We start from the raw sequence: 15,819 nt of genomic DNA on the forward strand, positions 1-15,819 counted from the left end.
CTTAAGACATATTCTTAACAGTTTGCTAGAGGGAGTATTCAAACATACCCGTCAGGAAAATTTGCCAGGTCTTGTTGCCTGCTCTAATTCAGCTGGAAGAAAACAATTTAGGAGGAATTGTAAAGATAGGAAATAATATATAGATTTAGCCAAGCCTAACAGCGGAGCTCTCGGGTTATTTATTCTTACAGTTGCTGTAGGGTCCTGTAGGGTTAGCGTACTAAATAAAAGGTGTTTAGAATTGTCTGCGTTTTGGTATTTCCGGGTACTGCTTAGTTAAATCATTTTCTTCGCATTCTTCTAGAGAAAACTTCATTCCCTAACTAGTGAATTCCACGGTGAATTTGACGCGAAAAACCGATATCGCACGAATCACGAAGCGATGAGTGCGATATCGATTTTTCAAGTGAAATATACTGTGGAATTCACAAGTTGACCAATAATTTTTTATTGAATCGTATGAGCTAAAAAAACAAAAAAACAAAAACAAATCCTCAGCAAGCGAACGGAAAAAGAAAAAAGCCATTTCAGAGTGAGCTGTCAAAACCCAGCGAATAGGAATCACGCTAAAATTAGTAGTTGCAGGCGTACTAGCTCTTGATGTGACAGATCGTAAGGACACTTTGTCAGTTTAAGGTCCAAAAATAGTTTTATTGACGTACTTTATTCCACTTTATCTCTGAGAACGAAATCATTCACATTTTGATGTATGTCACTGAAACACGCCAGCTTGTCTTCGAACAAGAATCGTGAAAATACTGGAACCAAGAAATAACGAGCTTTTTCAAACAAGATCTCCAAAAAATGGCCTGAGCCTGCGATCCAATCGAAACCCAGTAATTGGTGAGCGGTCAACTTTGAGGCCACGATATGGTCCCGTGATAATGGTCTCATTGGCATACATGGAGGGGTGGACGGACGGTAGCATGATGACGTCATAGCTAAAACCAAAGATACGAAGCTCACGATGGTACAAAAACGACACGTAAGATTTTTGATGCTTCTAATCTTTTGGGCATGTTTGTAAAAATTGCTGACATTTTAAATACAAATACAAATAAATGCAAAATACAAATAAATACAAAGAGATGTTGAAGATGCAGGGGGACTCTTGTGCACCTTGGCGTACCCCGACTTTGATGTCGAAAGCATCAGTTTTTTTGGTACCAGAGATGTACCCCGTCGTATTTTCGTAGTTTTTCTCGAGAATATCGATTAGCTTATTGGCACCAGTGCGGAGACGAAGGATTTCGTACAGTAACGGGCGAGAGATGTGATCAAAAGCAGCTCGTAAATCGATGAAACAGGCGTTGAAGTAGCCTAACGTCGTCTTTATCAGTCTTTTTGCGACGAAGATACCATCAACAGTGCCTACACCGGACCTGAAACCGTACTGTTCGGGCATGATATTAGATTCGTAGGACTCTTTCATTCTGTCCAACGCGATAATCATAAGCACCTTATTCAGCAGCGAGTTGATACTCAGACCTCTGTATTTCGAAGGGTCAGAAGCAAGACCTTTGTTCTTGAAAAGGCACCGCACGCGGGAGTGTTTCCAACTGTCGGGGACCTCACCACCATTCCAGACGTTGGTCAGCAGTTCAGTGACCAGTTCTGCTAGGGCAGGGCAGTCGTTGTATTTCAAAAGCTCAGCGGCAAGACCGTCGGTGCCGATAGCTTTACCGTTTTTGAGCTTTGAGAACGCACTTTTAACTTCTTCAACTGTTGGAGGGGACTCATCAACGGCGATTTCGCGTTCTGGGAGGACATACGGGTGGCTTTCAGAGTCGGAGATTTCGGGGGGAGTTTTGACTTCACGAGAGCCGAAGTGGTTGGTGAAGTGTTCACGGAGTTTTTCAGGCGGGCAAACCAGCTTGTCGCTGTTTTTGACCATTTTGGCTTCACGCATGAGGCGAAACTCTTCTTCGATTTTGCGATTTTCTGCAGCCTGGTTGATTTTTTGAGAGCGTGACTTGTAGTAGTGACTTTTTAGCGTTTGCCGAAGCTTGCGCATTTCTCGGATCTTCTTTTTTCGCTTTTTAGGGTCTTTCTCAGCGAGCATCTCTTCGATCTTAGCCTTGAAATCTGAGGTATACCAAACTGGGTCCTCATTTTCGGCTGGTGGGCAGGTGTCCGTTGCAGCAACGTTGAGCGCATCGGAGATTCTCTGCTCAATCGCATTCGGAGAACGGTCATGGAAGAGAGGGTGGTTGAAAAGTTCACTACGCGTGATGTTGGAGAAAGCTTTACGCTTTTTAGCGTCATCGCGGAGGAGTTTGAGGTTCGGTTTGGGTTTCGGTGGGCGTTTTTGGAAGATGTTGCGGCGTTGGCGTTTGGAGGGGAGGCGTACTCGAAGACCTAGCAACAGGTGGTCAGATTCGTAGATTTCCGACGCGGGTATGTAGGCCCTGCAGCTCATCGAGGATTTCCATAAAAACTTATCAACCAGAAAATAATCCAGTCGTTTCTCAGTCTTCTTATCAGCTGAGATCCAGGTTTTACGGTGAATATCCTTACTCTTGAAAACCGTATTCGCGATGTAAAGCCGATGTTCGTTGGCAAAAGAGCAGGGTCATTAGTGATGTGGCCAAGTTTCATGCTTTTATCATCAAATTGAACAATTCAGTTTTTTTTGGTCGATAACGGCTGGACTAAATTGTGGATACTTGTCCTAGAGAAAGACCGATTAATGGTTAAAAAAAAATGCTTCGGTTCGAGTACAAAATGCAGAGTCTAACGGTTTTGTGAACAGTCACTTATTGCCAATTGAAAAAAAAAGGACATTTTACTTATAACAATTTGTTGGTTCTGTTCCCAGAGATCGATGAGTGTTCAACGGGAAAACATAACTGCAGCCATGTGGCCGTGTGCAACAACTCTATTGGTTCATATAACTGCATTTGTAAGGAGGGATATGTTGGAGATGGACGAAACTGTTCAGGCAAGAATATATACTATTCGGCTGTTCGGGGGCGAATAATACTTCCTTATCATTTCAGAACTAACCGAACAGAACACGTAGAAAGCACCAATTGACCGAATGTGTGGTGTACAAAAGCATCCAATAATGTTTACCGTTCTTGATGCAAGTTGACGTTTTTTATTCACGTTTTAATTTCTAAAGATTGAATATCACATGAAAAATATTATCATAACCTGTCCAGTCATCAACCCGCAAAATATTATGTTCACAGAAAGCAATTATTCATAATGGTAATAGAACTGAGTGGAATACCTTTTCGGGAAATAATCATGCAAGTAGTTTCAAAATAAGCTGAGCGCGATGCGCGAGACCTATATGAAATTTCGAGCACGATTACTCCCTGAATTGTTCGACAAAAAAGTCCTATTATCAATTAATCTTAGCTATTGCAAAATAGGCCGGAGGAGATGACATTGATAAAATTCTTACAGCTGGATCTGCTCAACTTTGCTTTAATAGTTGTTTTTTTAAAGCTCTGAAAAAGGATAAATTATTCAAGTACATCAAGCGCGGGCTTGATGACGCGTGCAACTGTACAATTACAAACCGTCCTATTAATGCTGAAATCAAGCTGTTAATAACCAATCAGATTCGAGAATTTTTTAATAGTTACGATTAATTAAGGCGAGAAAGTTAGGACACGAGAACAACATACGGTATCTATTGATTTCGCGCACAGTGACTTATCCACAATTGAAAGTGAAAAGATATTTAATTCATTTGTTGGCTGTGTTCCCAGATATCGATGAGTGTTCAACAGGAGAACACAACTGCACCAATGTGGCCGTGTGCAAAAACACCATTGGCTCATATCACTGCGCATGTCAAGAAGGATATGTTGGAGACGGACGAAGCTGCTCAGGTGAGACTAAGTTCTGCACGTGTACTATGGAGTTACGGTTGCACGCAGGAGGAAAGAAGCGTAAGAGTCGTAGGAGGCGATAGTCGAGTGGACTCTCCTAGATTAATATTCTTGCCACGGTTGTTAGCAAACCTCCCAAGACTGTGCAACTATGAAATTAACAAAGAGTTCACGGTTCAGCGTGTAACATGAAATTACGGTTGCACACAGGAGGAAAGAAGCATAAGAGTCGTAGGAGGCGATAGTGGAGTGGACTCTACTAGATTCTTGAGTTGTTAGCGAACCTCCCAAGCCTGTGCAACTATGAAAGTAACAAAGAGTAGACGGTTCAGCGTGTACTATGGAGTTACGGTTGTACGCAGGACGAAAGAAGCGTCAAAGTCGCAGGAGGCGATAGTCGAGTGGACTCTACTATCTTCTTTGAGTTGTTAGGAAATCTCCCGAGACAGAGCAACTAATATATAGATGTAGCCAAGCCTAAAAGCGGAGCTCCCTGGTTATTTATTCTTACTGCCTGTAGGGTTAGTGAAAATAAAAGGTTTCGAATTGTCCGCGTTTTAATGTTTCCGGTTGCTGCTTTAATAATTAAATCATTTTCTTTGCTTTCTTCTATCGTAAAATTCATTGGCTAATTAGTGAATTCCACTAAAAACCGATATCGCATGAATCACAAAGCGATGAGTACGATATTGGTGTTTTGAGTGAAATTTTTCTTTGGAATTCACCAGTTTGGCAATGAATTTTTCTTGAACAGGATGCGTTTTGAAAGAAAACTAGCACACCTTTAGCGAGCGAATGGAAAAGTAAAAAAAGCCATTTCAGAGGCAACTGTCAATAGCCAAAAAATAGGAATTACGCTAAAATTAGAAGCCATTAAAAAAAATTCCTTGGAAGTTGGAGGTCAAAGAATAGTTTTACTGATCTAGTATAATGCACTTTTTCTCCGAAACGAGATCATTCACATTTTGATGTATTTCATTAAAACACGCCAACTTGGCTTGGAACAAGAATCGGCAAAATACGGCAATGCAACCAAGAAAGGACGAACTTCAAACAAGATCCGCTCCAACACTTAAATAACGTTTAGGTGCCTTAAACAAACTTCTGAAAACACAAGGAAAGGTTACGTTTATAAAAACGTTGGCCGTGCAGCACTTATATTTTAAACAGAGTTAACTGAATAGAGTGTAATGTGAAGTGCTAGATTTCAATCCCATATGAACCATGTGACCGTTAGCCCTACAGATGGAAATGGGCCCACACAAGGACAGAGAAAAACTTTGACTAGAGTGGGAATTGAACCCACGACCTTCGGGTTAGATCTCCGCCGCTCTACCGACTGAGCTACAAGGTCAGACGGGAGCAGGCCGTGGGAAGTGAAGTTAATTCTGAAAACACAAGCTAATGAGATTTCCTCCTAATTTTACGAGAACTCATTTCGATTGCGTGTTTATAACATAGGGCAGGACTTTCTTGTCACTGTCGAGGAAAAACGAAAACCAGTACGTTGGGTAAACGGATTAAAAAGCACTTGTTCGCTCGCATTTTAGAGCGAAACAAACAACCTAATCAACTCCAAAAGAGAACAGATAATTGTTATTTAATTCCAGTTGGCAATAAAAATTTGATTTTCATTCCTGAACAAAGGAAGAACCGATTAAAACACCTTTTAAAAATACTCATCCACTTTAAATAACACATCCGTAAAAATAACAAAGGGTTTAGTGCCCGCAGGAAAGAATTTATGGAGTAACTTCTTCCACTAAGTATGAACTATTACTGGAATTCTATCTTGTCGTTGTCGTTCCATTTCGCTCTGCCTTCGTTTCTGTTCTAGACACAGGTCCTCCAAGAATCATGTAACCTTTTCAGTGCTTCTAAAGATGCGCGAAAAATTGCAATACAGAGAAAAAAAGCAGCTCTAAAGAAATTAAAAATAAGCACTCAGCTTTAAGTTTATACCCCTCGAGCTCCGATGCTTGACTTGAATATCGGCGTAGCCACCTGTGTGGACCACAGATATCACGATAGGTCAAACTGGATTAAAACCAGCAAACCGTTTTCCACCTGAACACAAAAAGCGTTGACTGTGTAAGAACTATAGTTGATGTAGTATGGCCGTGTAGCCGCATCGAGCCACGGAGAGTGGGCGAACAATGAATGTTTGGAAGACCTTAGACAGCAATGACCAGAACAAGGTTGCTGGCCAGCGGTTTTCGTTAAAACAACGGTTTGCTGGGGGTGGTCATTCTTGCGGGTTAGAAAACCTGGTTGTGGTCATTATCATTTAAGGTTTTTTCCTTATGTTTAGGTGAGTTAACCTGGGTTGAGCCTGCAATCCAATCGAAAAACCAGTACCTGGTCAGCGGTCAACTTGAAAAAAAAAACCAAAAAAAAAAAAAACCAGTAGACCTCGGTAAGGTCAACACTAATTTCCATCCCTTAAATTGACATTGGACATTTCGTAACAATTACACGTCTCAATATCCCATGTTAGTATTGACATGTTTACCGCTGTAAAAAGAATGAAAACAGGCAGAATTACAGCTTTAGTTCAACAAGCAATAGCGTTTCTAGGCTAAGCCGCGCTGATCTATAGTCTATTTAGGTCTAAAAACCGCGTTGAAGACGGTTAACTTTCAATTGTTTTGCTGGGTACTATTATGTCAATACTCTAAAAAATTCGACTTTCCGAGAGCTTGTCTCGTTGGTCTAGTGGATATCGGAAACTGCAAAGTGAAACCATCGATCCGGGTTCAACTCTTTGCCTTACCTATTGTGAATCTTCTCAGCTTGTTTAAAATCTTTGTTTCGTTGAAGTAGATTTGAAGTCTAATGTAGATTGTACGTCGTATAAGTTGATTAAAAAGGAAAATGTTAGTTTGAGGGATGGAAATAAATGATGACCCCTCGGTAAGCTCTAAGCTTGGGCCAGCGATATGGTCACGTGGTACTGGTCAGCGGATGCTTTGTTTGGACAGGTGTCAATTGATCAAAACATGGATGTCCGATATCAAAGATGTATGCTGTAAACAAGCGTGATACTGGTCGCATTGGCATACATGGAGGGGTGGACTTACGTACGTACGTCTGGACGTACGCACGTACGTATGTATGTACGGCCGGTCGATGACGTCATGGCTATAAAACCAAGATTTCTCACATCGATGGGTTACCATTTTGTTAACAATGGTGCTCCGCGCACGCGCACGCGCGCGTTTTCGGAGCGCGCGGAGCTCCGCTATGAAACGATTTGAATTGATTCCTGGGTTTAAACCATTTACAAAAGTACCTTGCGGTTTTTCCAGAACAATATGTCAAATTAGTCAGGGACCAAAGCTCTATGAGTTCTCTGCCGTCCCCATGTCGTAAACCAATTTTGCTAAAATGATTTAATACAATCACTTGACCCACGTAGAAACAATAGAATCAACGTTATATTTTACATTGGACATCCTCTTTTCTATAAACAGAGTTACCTGAATAGAGTGTAATGTGAAGTGCTAGATTCAATCCCCTATGAACCATGTGAGCGTTAGCCCTACAGATGGAAATGGGCATTTCCATCAGTAGGGCTAACGCTCACATGGTTCATATGGGATTGAAATCTAGCACTTCACATTACACTCTATTCAGTTAACTCTGTTTAAAATATAAGTGCTACAAGGCCAACGTTTGTATAAACGTAACCTTTCTTTTCTATAAAACCTAGATATTGATGTATGCAAAATGCTTCTTTTTGTCTGTGACGTCAATGAAGATTGTCACAATAAAGACGGCTCGTACATCTGCACATGTAAAGCTAGATACTCTGGGGACGAAAAAACGTGTACAGTTATTGACCTGTATTTCATATTATTAAACAATTATTCACTGAAGTATAGGAAAATATCCACAGTCACTGAAGTTAGCATTTATTTTAGTACATACCATTCGGTTCCTTGCTTACGGTGGTTGCGCCCGCAGTGCACGCGGCAGTCAAAATTTTAGTGTCCTAACGTAAGTGTTACGTTTCATGTGTGCCTAAATGGCGTTGTTTATTTAGCTGCAACAAATGCCACTCGAAATGAACCGATCATGGGTATTTTTCTTTTTTTCCCAAGTTAAACAAATATAAAGGCAATTATATTAAAATTGTTTTGACCTATTCTAATACTTGGCTGGAGATTTCTCGGTTAAGTTCGACGAAGAACAAGCTATTTAGTGCATAATTTCTCAGCTAAAGTCTTGCCTTGGGAAATAAGCCAGAGATTTGCCGGACGCGGGTAACCCGGTTTTGGTGCCACACTTAAAGTTTAAAACCCAAAAATGTTTCAAATTTTTAATCTGTTACTGCTGTATCTGTTGTAGTATCTCGTTTTCTAAATCCTCTGTGGGTTATCGATGTGGTCTCCAGAGAGGAAAGTTCCCAGATTTAAATGCCTTTCGTGTCAACATTCATTCTCTTGTAGCAATAATTTGTATAAACGTTACCGAACTTTCACCGATCACCGTCCCCAACCAAAACCGTCGCTAAACTGCAAGGAGGCCACCGATTTATCTCTAGACAAGGACTTAAGCCCCTGCCAACGGAAAGCCAGAGAGGGAATGATCTGAAGTTTCTCGTACAAATGTACTTTGGACTGGTGGAAGGTTTCAACAAACTCCTTCGCAGCCGAGTCCTGTGGGCGAAGTCTTCCTCTGCCGAATAAGTCCGTAACTATACATACATACATACATACTTAATTGACCGCTCCCCATCGGGGCTTTTCAGGGCCAATGAAACACAACGAAACGACAGAACAGAACAACAACAACTGTTAAGAATCCCAACTGGCTGGAGGCTAACCAGTTGGCTATTTACAAGTGCGACTGGGAAGCTACCAAGATCAAATTCAACGAGTGGTCAGAGCGGGTCTTGAACCCGGGATCTCCGGATCTCAAGGCAAGCGCCCTAACCACTGGGTCACACTGCCTCCACTATTTTGTAACTCCAATATTTTGTAACTATCTCAGTCCACCTTGAATAAAATCTTAAACCCGCTCTACTGATCCAATCCATATGATTGCACATATTCAGCGTATAAAGCTATTGTAATATAATCTAAAATTCATGTACATAGACGAAGAGATCGATAGGCTAGGACTGAATGTTGATATCGAAGACGATCAACTGAAATTTCAATATTTTGTATCTAACCAACCAGAGAGCACACAATTGATATGACGTCAGGACACTAAAATTTTTCCCGCCCGCTGAATGCTGATTGGTCAATTCAAATTTCAGGCGCCCCAGCCGTATGCAGGGTTAGGGTTAGATCCAGATCCAGCCAATTCGTACTAGTAGGATGGATCACCTGTGTGGTGTGGGGTGTATAAAAGCAAGCAATGATGTTTACCATTCTTTATGCAACTTGGCCTTTTTATTTCGGCTTTTCTTTTGGCTGGATATTACACGAAAAATACCGATGAAATGTACCCGCATGAATAGCGTTCAGAGAAAGACTAATTAAAGGTGAAAAAGCTTGGGCACGAGTACAAAATACAGAGTCTAAAGATCTCGTGGACAGTGACTTAATGCCACTAGAAAGTAAAAGGATATTTTACTAATTATAGCTTGTTGGTGCTGTTCCCAGATATCGATGAGTGTTCAACAGGAAAACATAACTGCAGCCATGTGGCCGTGTGCAACAACACCATTGGTTCATATAACTGCACTTGTAAGGAAGAATATGTTGGAGACGGACGAAACTGCTCAGGCAAGATTTCATTCGTAACAAATTTCATTCTTTACGGTCAAAAGAAAAGGAATATTTACATTTTACAATAACTTAAGAGTAAGAAGACACCTTCAAAAGTAAGAAGATACTTATTGTCCAGATGCATTGTTTAGTGATAGTTACAAGGTGCAGGCGACTCCTATTTACGATAATTGAGTTACAGGTGACGATGAGGATGATGTTGTTAAGTTACTGTTATAGCAAAATTATCAACCGACCTTTTGCAATCTGCACTCTACAACCTTACGGTACACTTGTGCCATCTTTAATGTTATGACAATTTTTGTTTGCTCATATTCCGTTTTTAGATTGTCCTAAAGACTGGGTGGCAAATGACAAATATTGCTATATACTGCTTGCGGATCCACCCAAAAAACTGGAAGATGCTCGAAAAACATGCCAGAAAATATTAGCAGACATTCCAATAATTAAATCGGAGCAGGAAAACAACTTTATTGCTCGCTTGATGAGGCAAGCGGGGAAAAAAAATTGTTAGGCTTGGTATGAAGCGAGAAAATGGCAATTTGCTTTGGTTTGACGGTATATCAGCAGAGAAGACGAACAGCAAACGTTATAACGCATGGGGAACCGGTCGTCCGCGTAACAAGAATTGTGCGCACATGATCGTTAGCTCTGCAAAGTGGTTTGACGAATATTGTGAATACCCTTCTTTTGCTCGGGCTCCTTTTGCTTTTTGTCAAAAATCGCGTTTATAAGATTGGCGACTAATTTAAGGTGCATTATTGCTCAGCTGAGATAATTAAATATATATCTCTTTACCGTCCTGAATAATATTTATCGTCTCTAGTAATATTTCTCATCTCTTTGTAGTCCTAAGTAATGTGTTGAGTGTATTATGCATAAATCATAGCGTAAAAAGGTATGCTTAAGACATTATATTCTTAACAGTTTGCTAGAGGGAGTATTCAAACATACCCGTCAGGAAAATTTGCCAGGTCTTGTTGCCTGCTCTAATTCAGCTGGAAGAAAACAATTTAGGAGGAATTGTAAAAATAGGAAATAATATATAGATTTAGCCAAGCCTAAAAGCGGAGCTCTCGGGTATTTATTCTTACAGTTGCTGTAGGGTCCTGTAGGGTTAGCGTACTAAATAAAAGGTGTTTAGAATTGTCTGCGTTTTGGTATTTCCGGGTACTGCTTAGTTAAATCATTTTCTTCGCATTCTTCTAGAGAAAACTTCATTCCCTAACTAGTGAATTCCACGGTGAATTTGACGCGAAAAACCGATATCGCACGAATCACGAAGCGATGAGTGCGATATCGATTTTTCAAGTGAAATATACTGTGGAATTCACAAGTTGACCAATAATTTTTTATTGAATCGTATGAGCTAAAAAAACAAAAAAACAAAAACAAATCCTCAGCAAGCGAACGGAAAAAGAAAAAAGCCATTTCAGAGTGAGCTGTCAAAACCCAGCGAATAGGAATCACGCTAAAATTAGTAGTTGCAGGCGTACTAGCTCTTGATGTGACAGATCGTAAGGACACTTTGTCAGTTTAAGGTCCAAAAATAGTTTTATTGACGTACTTTATTCCACTTTATCTCTGAGAACGAAATCATTCACATTTTGATGTATGTCACTGAAACACGCCAGCTTGTCTTCGAACAAGAATCGTGAAAATACTGGAACCAAGAAATAACGAGCTTTTTCAAACAAGATCTCCAAAAAATGGCCTGAGCCTGCGATCCAATCGAAACCCAGTAATTGGTGAGCGGTCAACTTTGAGGCCACGATATGGTCCCGTGATAATGGTCTCATTGGCATACATGGAGGGGTGGACGGACGGTAGCATGATGACGTCATAGCTAAAACCAAAGATACGAAGCTCACGATGGTACAAAAACGACACGTAAGATTTTTGATGCTTCTAATCTGAGACATAATCTTTTGGGCATGTTTGTAAAAATTGCTGACATTTTAAATACAAATACAAATAAATGCAAAATACAAATAAATACAAAGAGATGTTGAAGATGCAGGGGGACTCTTGTGCACCTTGGCGTACCCCGACTTTGATGTCGAAAGCATCAGTTTTTTTGGTACCAGAGATGTACCCCGTCGTATTTTCGTAGTTTTTCTCGAGAATATCGATTAGCTTATTGGCACCAGTGCGGAGACGAAGGATTTCGTACAGTAACGGGCGAGAGATGTGATCAAAAGCAGCTCGTAAATCGATGAAACAGGCGTTGAAGTAGCCTAACGTCGTCTTTATCAGTCTTTTTGCGACGAAGATACCATCAACAGTGCCTACACCGGACCTGAAACCGTACTGTTCGGGCATGATATTAGATTCGTAGGACTCTTTCATTCTGTCCAACGCGATAATCATAAGCACCTTATTCAGCAGCGAGTTGATACTCAGACCTCTGTATTTCGAAGGGTCAGAAGCAAGACCTTTGTTCTTGAAAAGGCACCGCACGCGGGAGTGTTTCCAACTGTCGGGGACCTCACCACCATTCCAGACGTTGGTCAGCAGTTCAGTGACCAGTTCTGCTAGGGCAGGGCAGTCGTTGTATTTCAAAAGCTCAGCGGCAAGACCGTCGGTGCCGATAGCTTTACCGTTTTTGAGCTTTGAGAACGCACTTTTAACTTCTTCAACTGTTGGAGGGGACTCATCAACGGCGATTTCGCGTTCTGGGAGGACATACGGGTGGCTTTCAGAGTCGGAGATTTCGGGGGGAGTTTTGACTTCACGAGAGCCGAAGTGGTTGGTGAAGTGTTCACGGAGTTTTTCAGGCGGGCAAACCAGCTTGTCGCTGTTTTTGACCATTTTGGCTTCACGCATGAGGCGAAACTCTTCTTCGATTTTGCGATTTTCTGCAGCCTGGTTGATTTTTTGAGAGCGTGACTTGTAGTAGTGACTTTTTAGCGTTTGCCGAAGCTTGCGCATTTCTCGGATCTTCTTTTTTCGCTTTTTAGGGTCTTTCTCAGCGAGCATCTCTTCGATCTTAGCCTTGAAATCTGAGGTATACCAAACTGGGTCCTCACTTTCGGCTGGTGGGCAGGTGTCCGTTGCAGCAACGTTGAGCGCATCGGAGATTCTCTGCTCAATCGCATTCGGAGAACGGTCATGGAAGAGAGGGTGGTTGAAAAGTTCACTACGCGTGATGTTGGAGAAAGCTTTACGCTTTTTAGCGTCATCGCGGAGGAGTTTGAGGTTCGGTTTGGGTTTCGGTGGGCGTTTTTGGAAGATGTTGCGGCGTTGGCGTTTGGAGGGGAGGCGTACTCGAAGACCTAGCAACAGGTGGTCAGATTCGTAGATTTCCGACGCGGGTATGTAGGCCCTGCAGCTCATCGAGGATTTCCATAAAAACTTATCAACCAGAAAATAATCCAGTCGTTTCTCAGTCTTCTTATCAGCTGAGATCCAGGTTTTACGGTGAATATCCTTACTCTTGAAAACCGTATTCGCGATGTAAAGCCGATGTTCGTTGGCAAAAGAGCAGGGTCATTAGTGATGTGGCCAAGTTTCATGCTTTTATCATCAAATTGAACAATTCAGTTTTTTTTGGTCGATAACGGCTGGACTAAATTGTGGATACTTGTCCTAGAGAAAGACCGATTAATGGTTAAAAAAAATGCTTCGGTTCGAGTACAAAATGCAGAGTCTAACGGTTTTGTGAACAGTCACTTATTGCCAATTGAAAAAAAAAGGACATTTTACTTATAACAATTTGTTGGTTCTGTTCCCAGAGATCGATGAGTGTTCAACGGGAAAACATAACTGCAGCCATGTGGCCGTGTGCAACAACTCTATTGGTTCATATAACTGCATTTGTAAGGAGGGATATGTTGGAGATGGACGAAACTGTTCAGGCAAGAATATATACTATTCGGCTGTTCGGGGGCGAATAATATCTGCTCAACTTTGCTTTAATAGTTGTTTTTTTTAAAGCTCTGAAAAAGGATAAATTATTCAAGTACATCAAGCGCGGGCTTGATGACGCGTGCAACTGTACAATTACAAACCGTCCTATTAATGCTGAAATCAAGCTGTTAATAACCAATCAGATTCGAGAATTTTTTAATAGTTACGATTAATTTAAGGCGAGAAAGTTAGGACACGAGAACAACATACGGTATCTATTGATTTCGCGCACAGTGACTTATCCACAATTGAAAGTGGAAAGATATTTAATTCATTTGTTGGCTGTGTTCCCAGATATCGATGAGTGTTCAACAGGAGAACACAACTGCACCAATGTGGCCGTGTGCAAAAACACCATTGGCTCATATCACTGCGCATGTCAAGAAGGATATGTTGGAGACGGACGAAGCTGCTCAGGTGAGACTAAGTTCTGCACGTGTACTATGGAGTTACGGTTGCACGCAGGAGGAAAGAAGCGTAAGAGTCGTAGGAGGCGATAGTCGAGTGGACTCTCCTAGATTAATATTCTTGCCACGGTTGTTAGCAAACCTCCCAAGACTGTGCAACTATGAAATTAACAAAGAGTTCACGGTTCAGCGTGTAACATGAAATTACGGTTGCACACAGGAGGAAAGAAGCATAAGAGTCGTAGGAGGCGATAGTGGAGTGGACTCTACTAGATTCTTGAGTTGTTAGCGAACCTCCCAAGCCTGTGCAACTATGAAAGTAACAAAGAGTAGACGGTTCAGCGTGTACTATGGAGTTACGGTTGTACGCAGGACGAAAGAAGCGTCAAAGTCGCAGGAGGCGATAGTCGAGTGGACTCTACTATCTTCTTTGAGTTGTTAGGAAATCTCCCGAGACAGAGCAACTAATATATAGATGTAGCCAAGCCTAAAAGCGGAGCTCCCTGGTTATTTATTCTTACTGCCTGTAGGGTTAGTGAAAATAAAAGGTTTCGAATTGTCCGCGTTTTAATGTTTCCGGTTGCTGCTTTAATAATTAAATCATTTTCTTTGCTTTCTTCTATCGTAAAATTCATTGGCTAATTAGTGAATTCCACTAAAAACCGATATCGCATGAATCACAAAGCGATGAGTACGATATTGGTGTTTTGAGTGAAATTTTTCTTTGGAATTCACCAGTTTGGCAATGAATTTTTCTTGAACAGGATGCGTTTTGAAAGAAAACTAGCACACCTTTAGCGAGCGAATGGAAAAGTAAAAAAAGCCATTTCAGAGGCAACTGTCAATAGCCAAAAAAATAGGAATTACGCTAAAATTAGAAGCCATTAAAAAAAATTCCTTGGAAGTTGGAGGTCAAGGAATAGTTTTACTGATCTAGTATAATGCACTTTTTCTCCGAAACGAGATCATTCACATTTTGATGTATTTCATTAAAACACGCCAACTTGGCTTGGAACAAGAATCGGCAAAATACGGCAATGCAACCAAGAAAGGACGAACTTCAAACAAGATCCGCTCCAACACTTAAATAACGTTTAGGTGCCTTAAACAAACTTCTGAAAACACAAGGAAAGGTTACGTTTATAAAAACGTTGGCCGTGCAGCACTTATATTTTAAACAGAGTTAACTGAATAGAGTGTAATGTGAAGTGCTAGATTTCAATCCCATATGAACCATGTGACCGTTAGCCCTACAGATGGAAATGGGCCCACACAAGGACAGAGAAAAACTTTGACCAGAGTGGGAATTGAACCCACGACCTTCGGGTTAGATCTCCGCCGCTCTACCGACTGAGCTACAAGGTCAGACGGGAGCAGGCCGTGGGAAGTGAAGTTAATTCTGAAAACACAAGCTAATGAGATTTCCCCTAATTTTACGAGAACTCATTTCGATTGCGTGTTTATAACATAGGGCAGGACTTTCTTGTCACTGTCGAGGAAAAACGAAAACCAGTACGTTGGGTAAACGGATTAAAAAGCACTTGTTCGCTCGCATTTTAGAGCGAAACAAACAACCTAATCAACTCCAAAAGAGAACAGATAATTGTTATTTAATTCCAGTTGGCAATAAAAATTTGATTTTCATTCCTGAACAAAGGAAGAACCGATTAAAACACCTTTTAAAAATACTCATCCACTTTAAATAACACATCCGTAAAAATAACAAAGGGTTTAGTGCCCGCAGGAAAGAATTTATGGAGTAACTTCTTCCACTAAGTATGAACTATTACTGGAATTCTATCTTGTCGTTGTCGTTCCATTTCGCTCTGCCTTCGTTTCTGTTCTAGACACAGGTCCTCCAAGAATCATGTAACCTTTTCAGTGCTTCTAAAGATGCGCGAAAAATTGCAATACAGA

At 41.1% G+C, this 15,819-nt stretch overlaps 1 protein-coding gene across 1 annotated transcript in view; it reads left to right on the top strand.

The window, feature by feature from the left end:
* LOC138034539 (fibrillin-2-like) overlaps positions 1-15,819 on the top strand; it is a gene marked incomplete at its 5' end in the record, with an annotated part of 42,864 nt that overhangs the window by 11,544 nt on the left and 15,501 nt on the right. The window contains 5 exons of the mRNA XM_068881822.1: positions 2,819-2,941; positions 3,723-3,845; positions 9,461-9,583; positions 13,321-13,443; positions 13,790-13,912. Coding sequence (XP_068737923.1) covers positions 2,819-2,941; positions 3,723-3,845; positions 9,461-9,583; positions 13,321-13,443; positions 13,790-13,912 — 615 coding nt within the window. The remainder of the gene's footprint in view (positions 1-2,818; positions 2,942-3,722; positions 3,846-9,460; positions 9,584-13,320; positions 13,444-13,789; positions 13,913-15,819) is intronic.

This window comes from Montipora capricornis, unplaced genomic scaffold (genome assembly GCF_036669925.1).
Source record: "Montipora capricornis isolate CH-2021 unplaced genomic scaffold, ASM3666992v2 scaffold_12, whole genome shotgun sequence".
Taxonomy (NCBI): Eukaryota; Metazoa; Cnidaria; class Anthozoa; order Scleractinia; family Acroporidae; genus Montipora; species Montipora capricornis.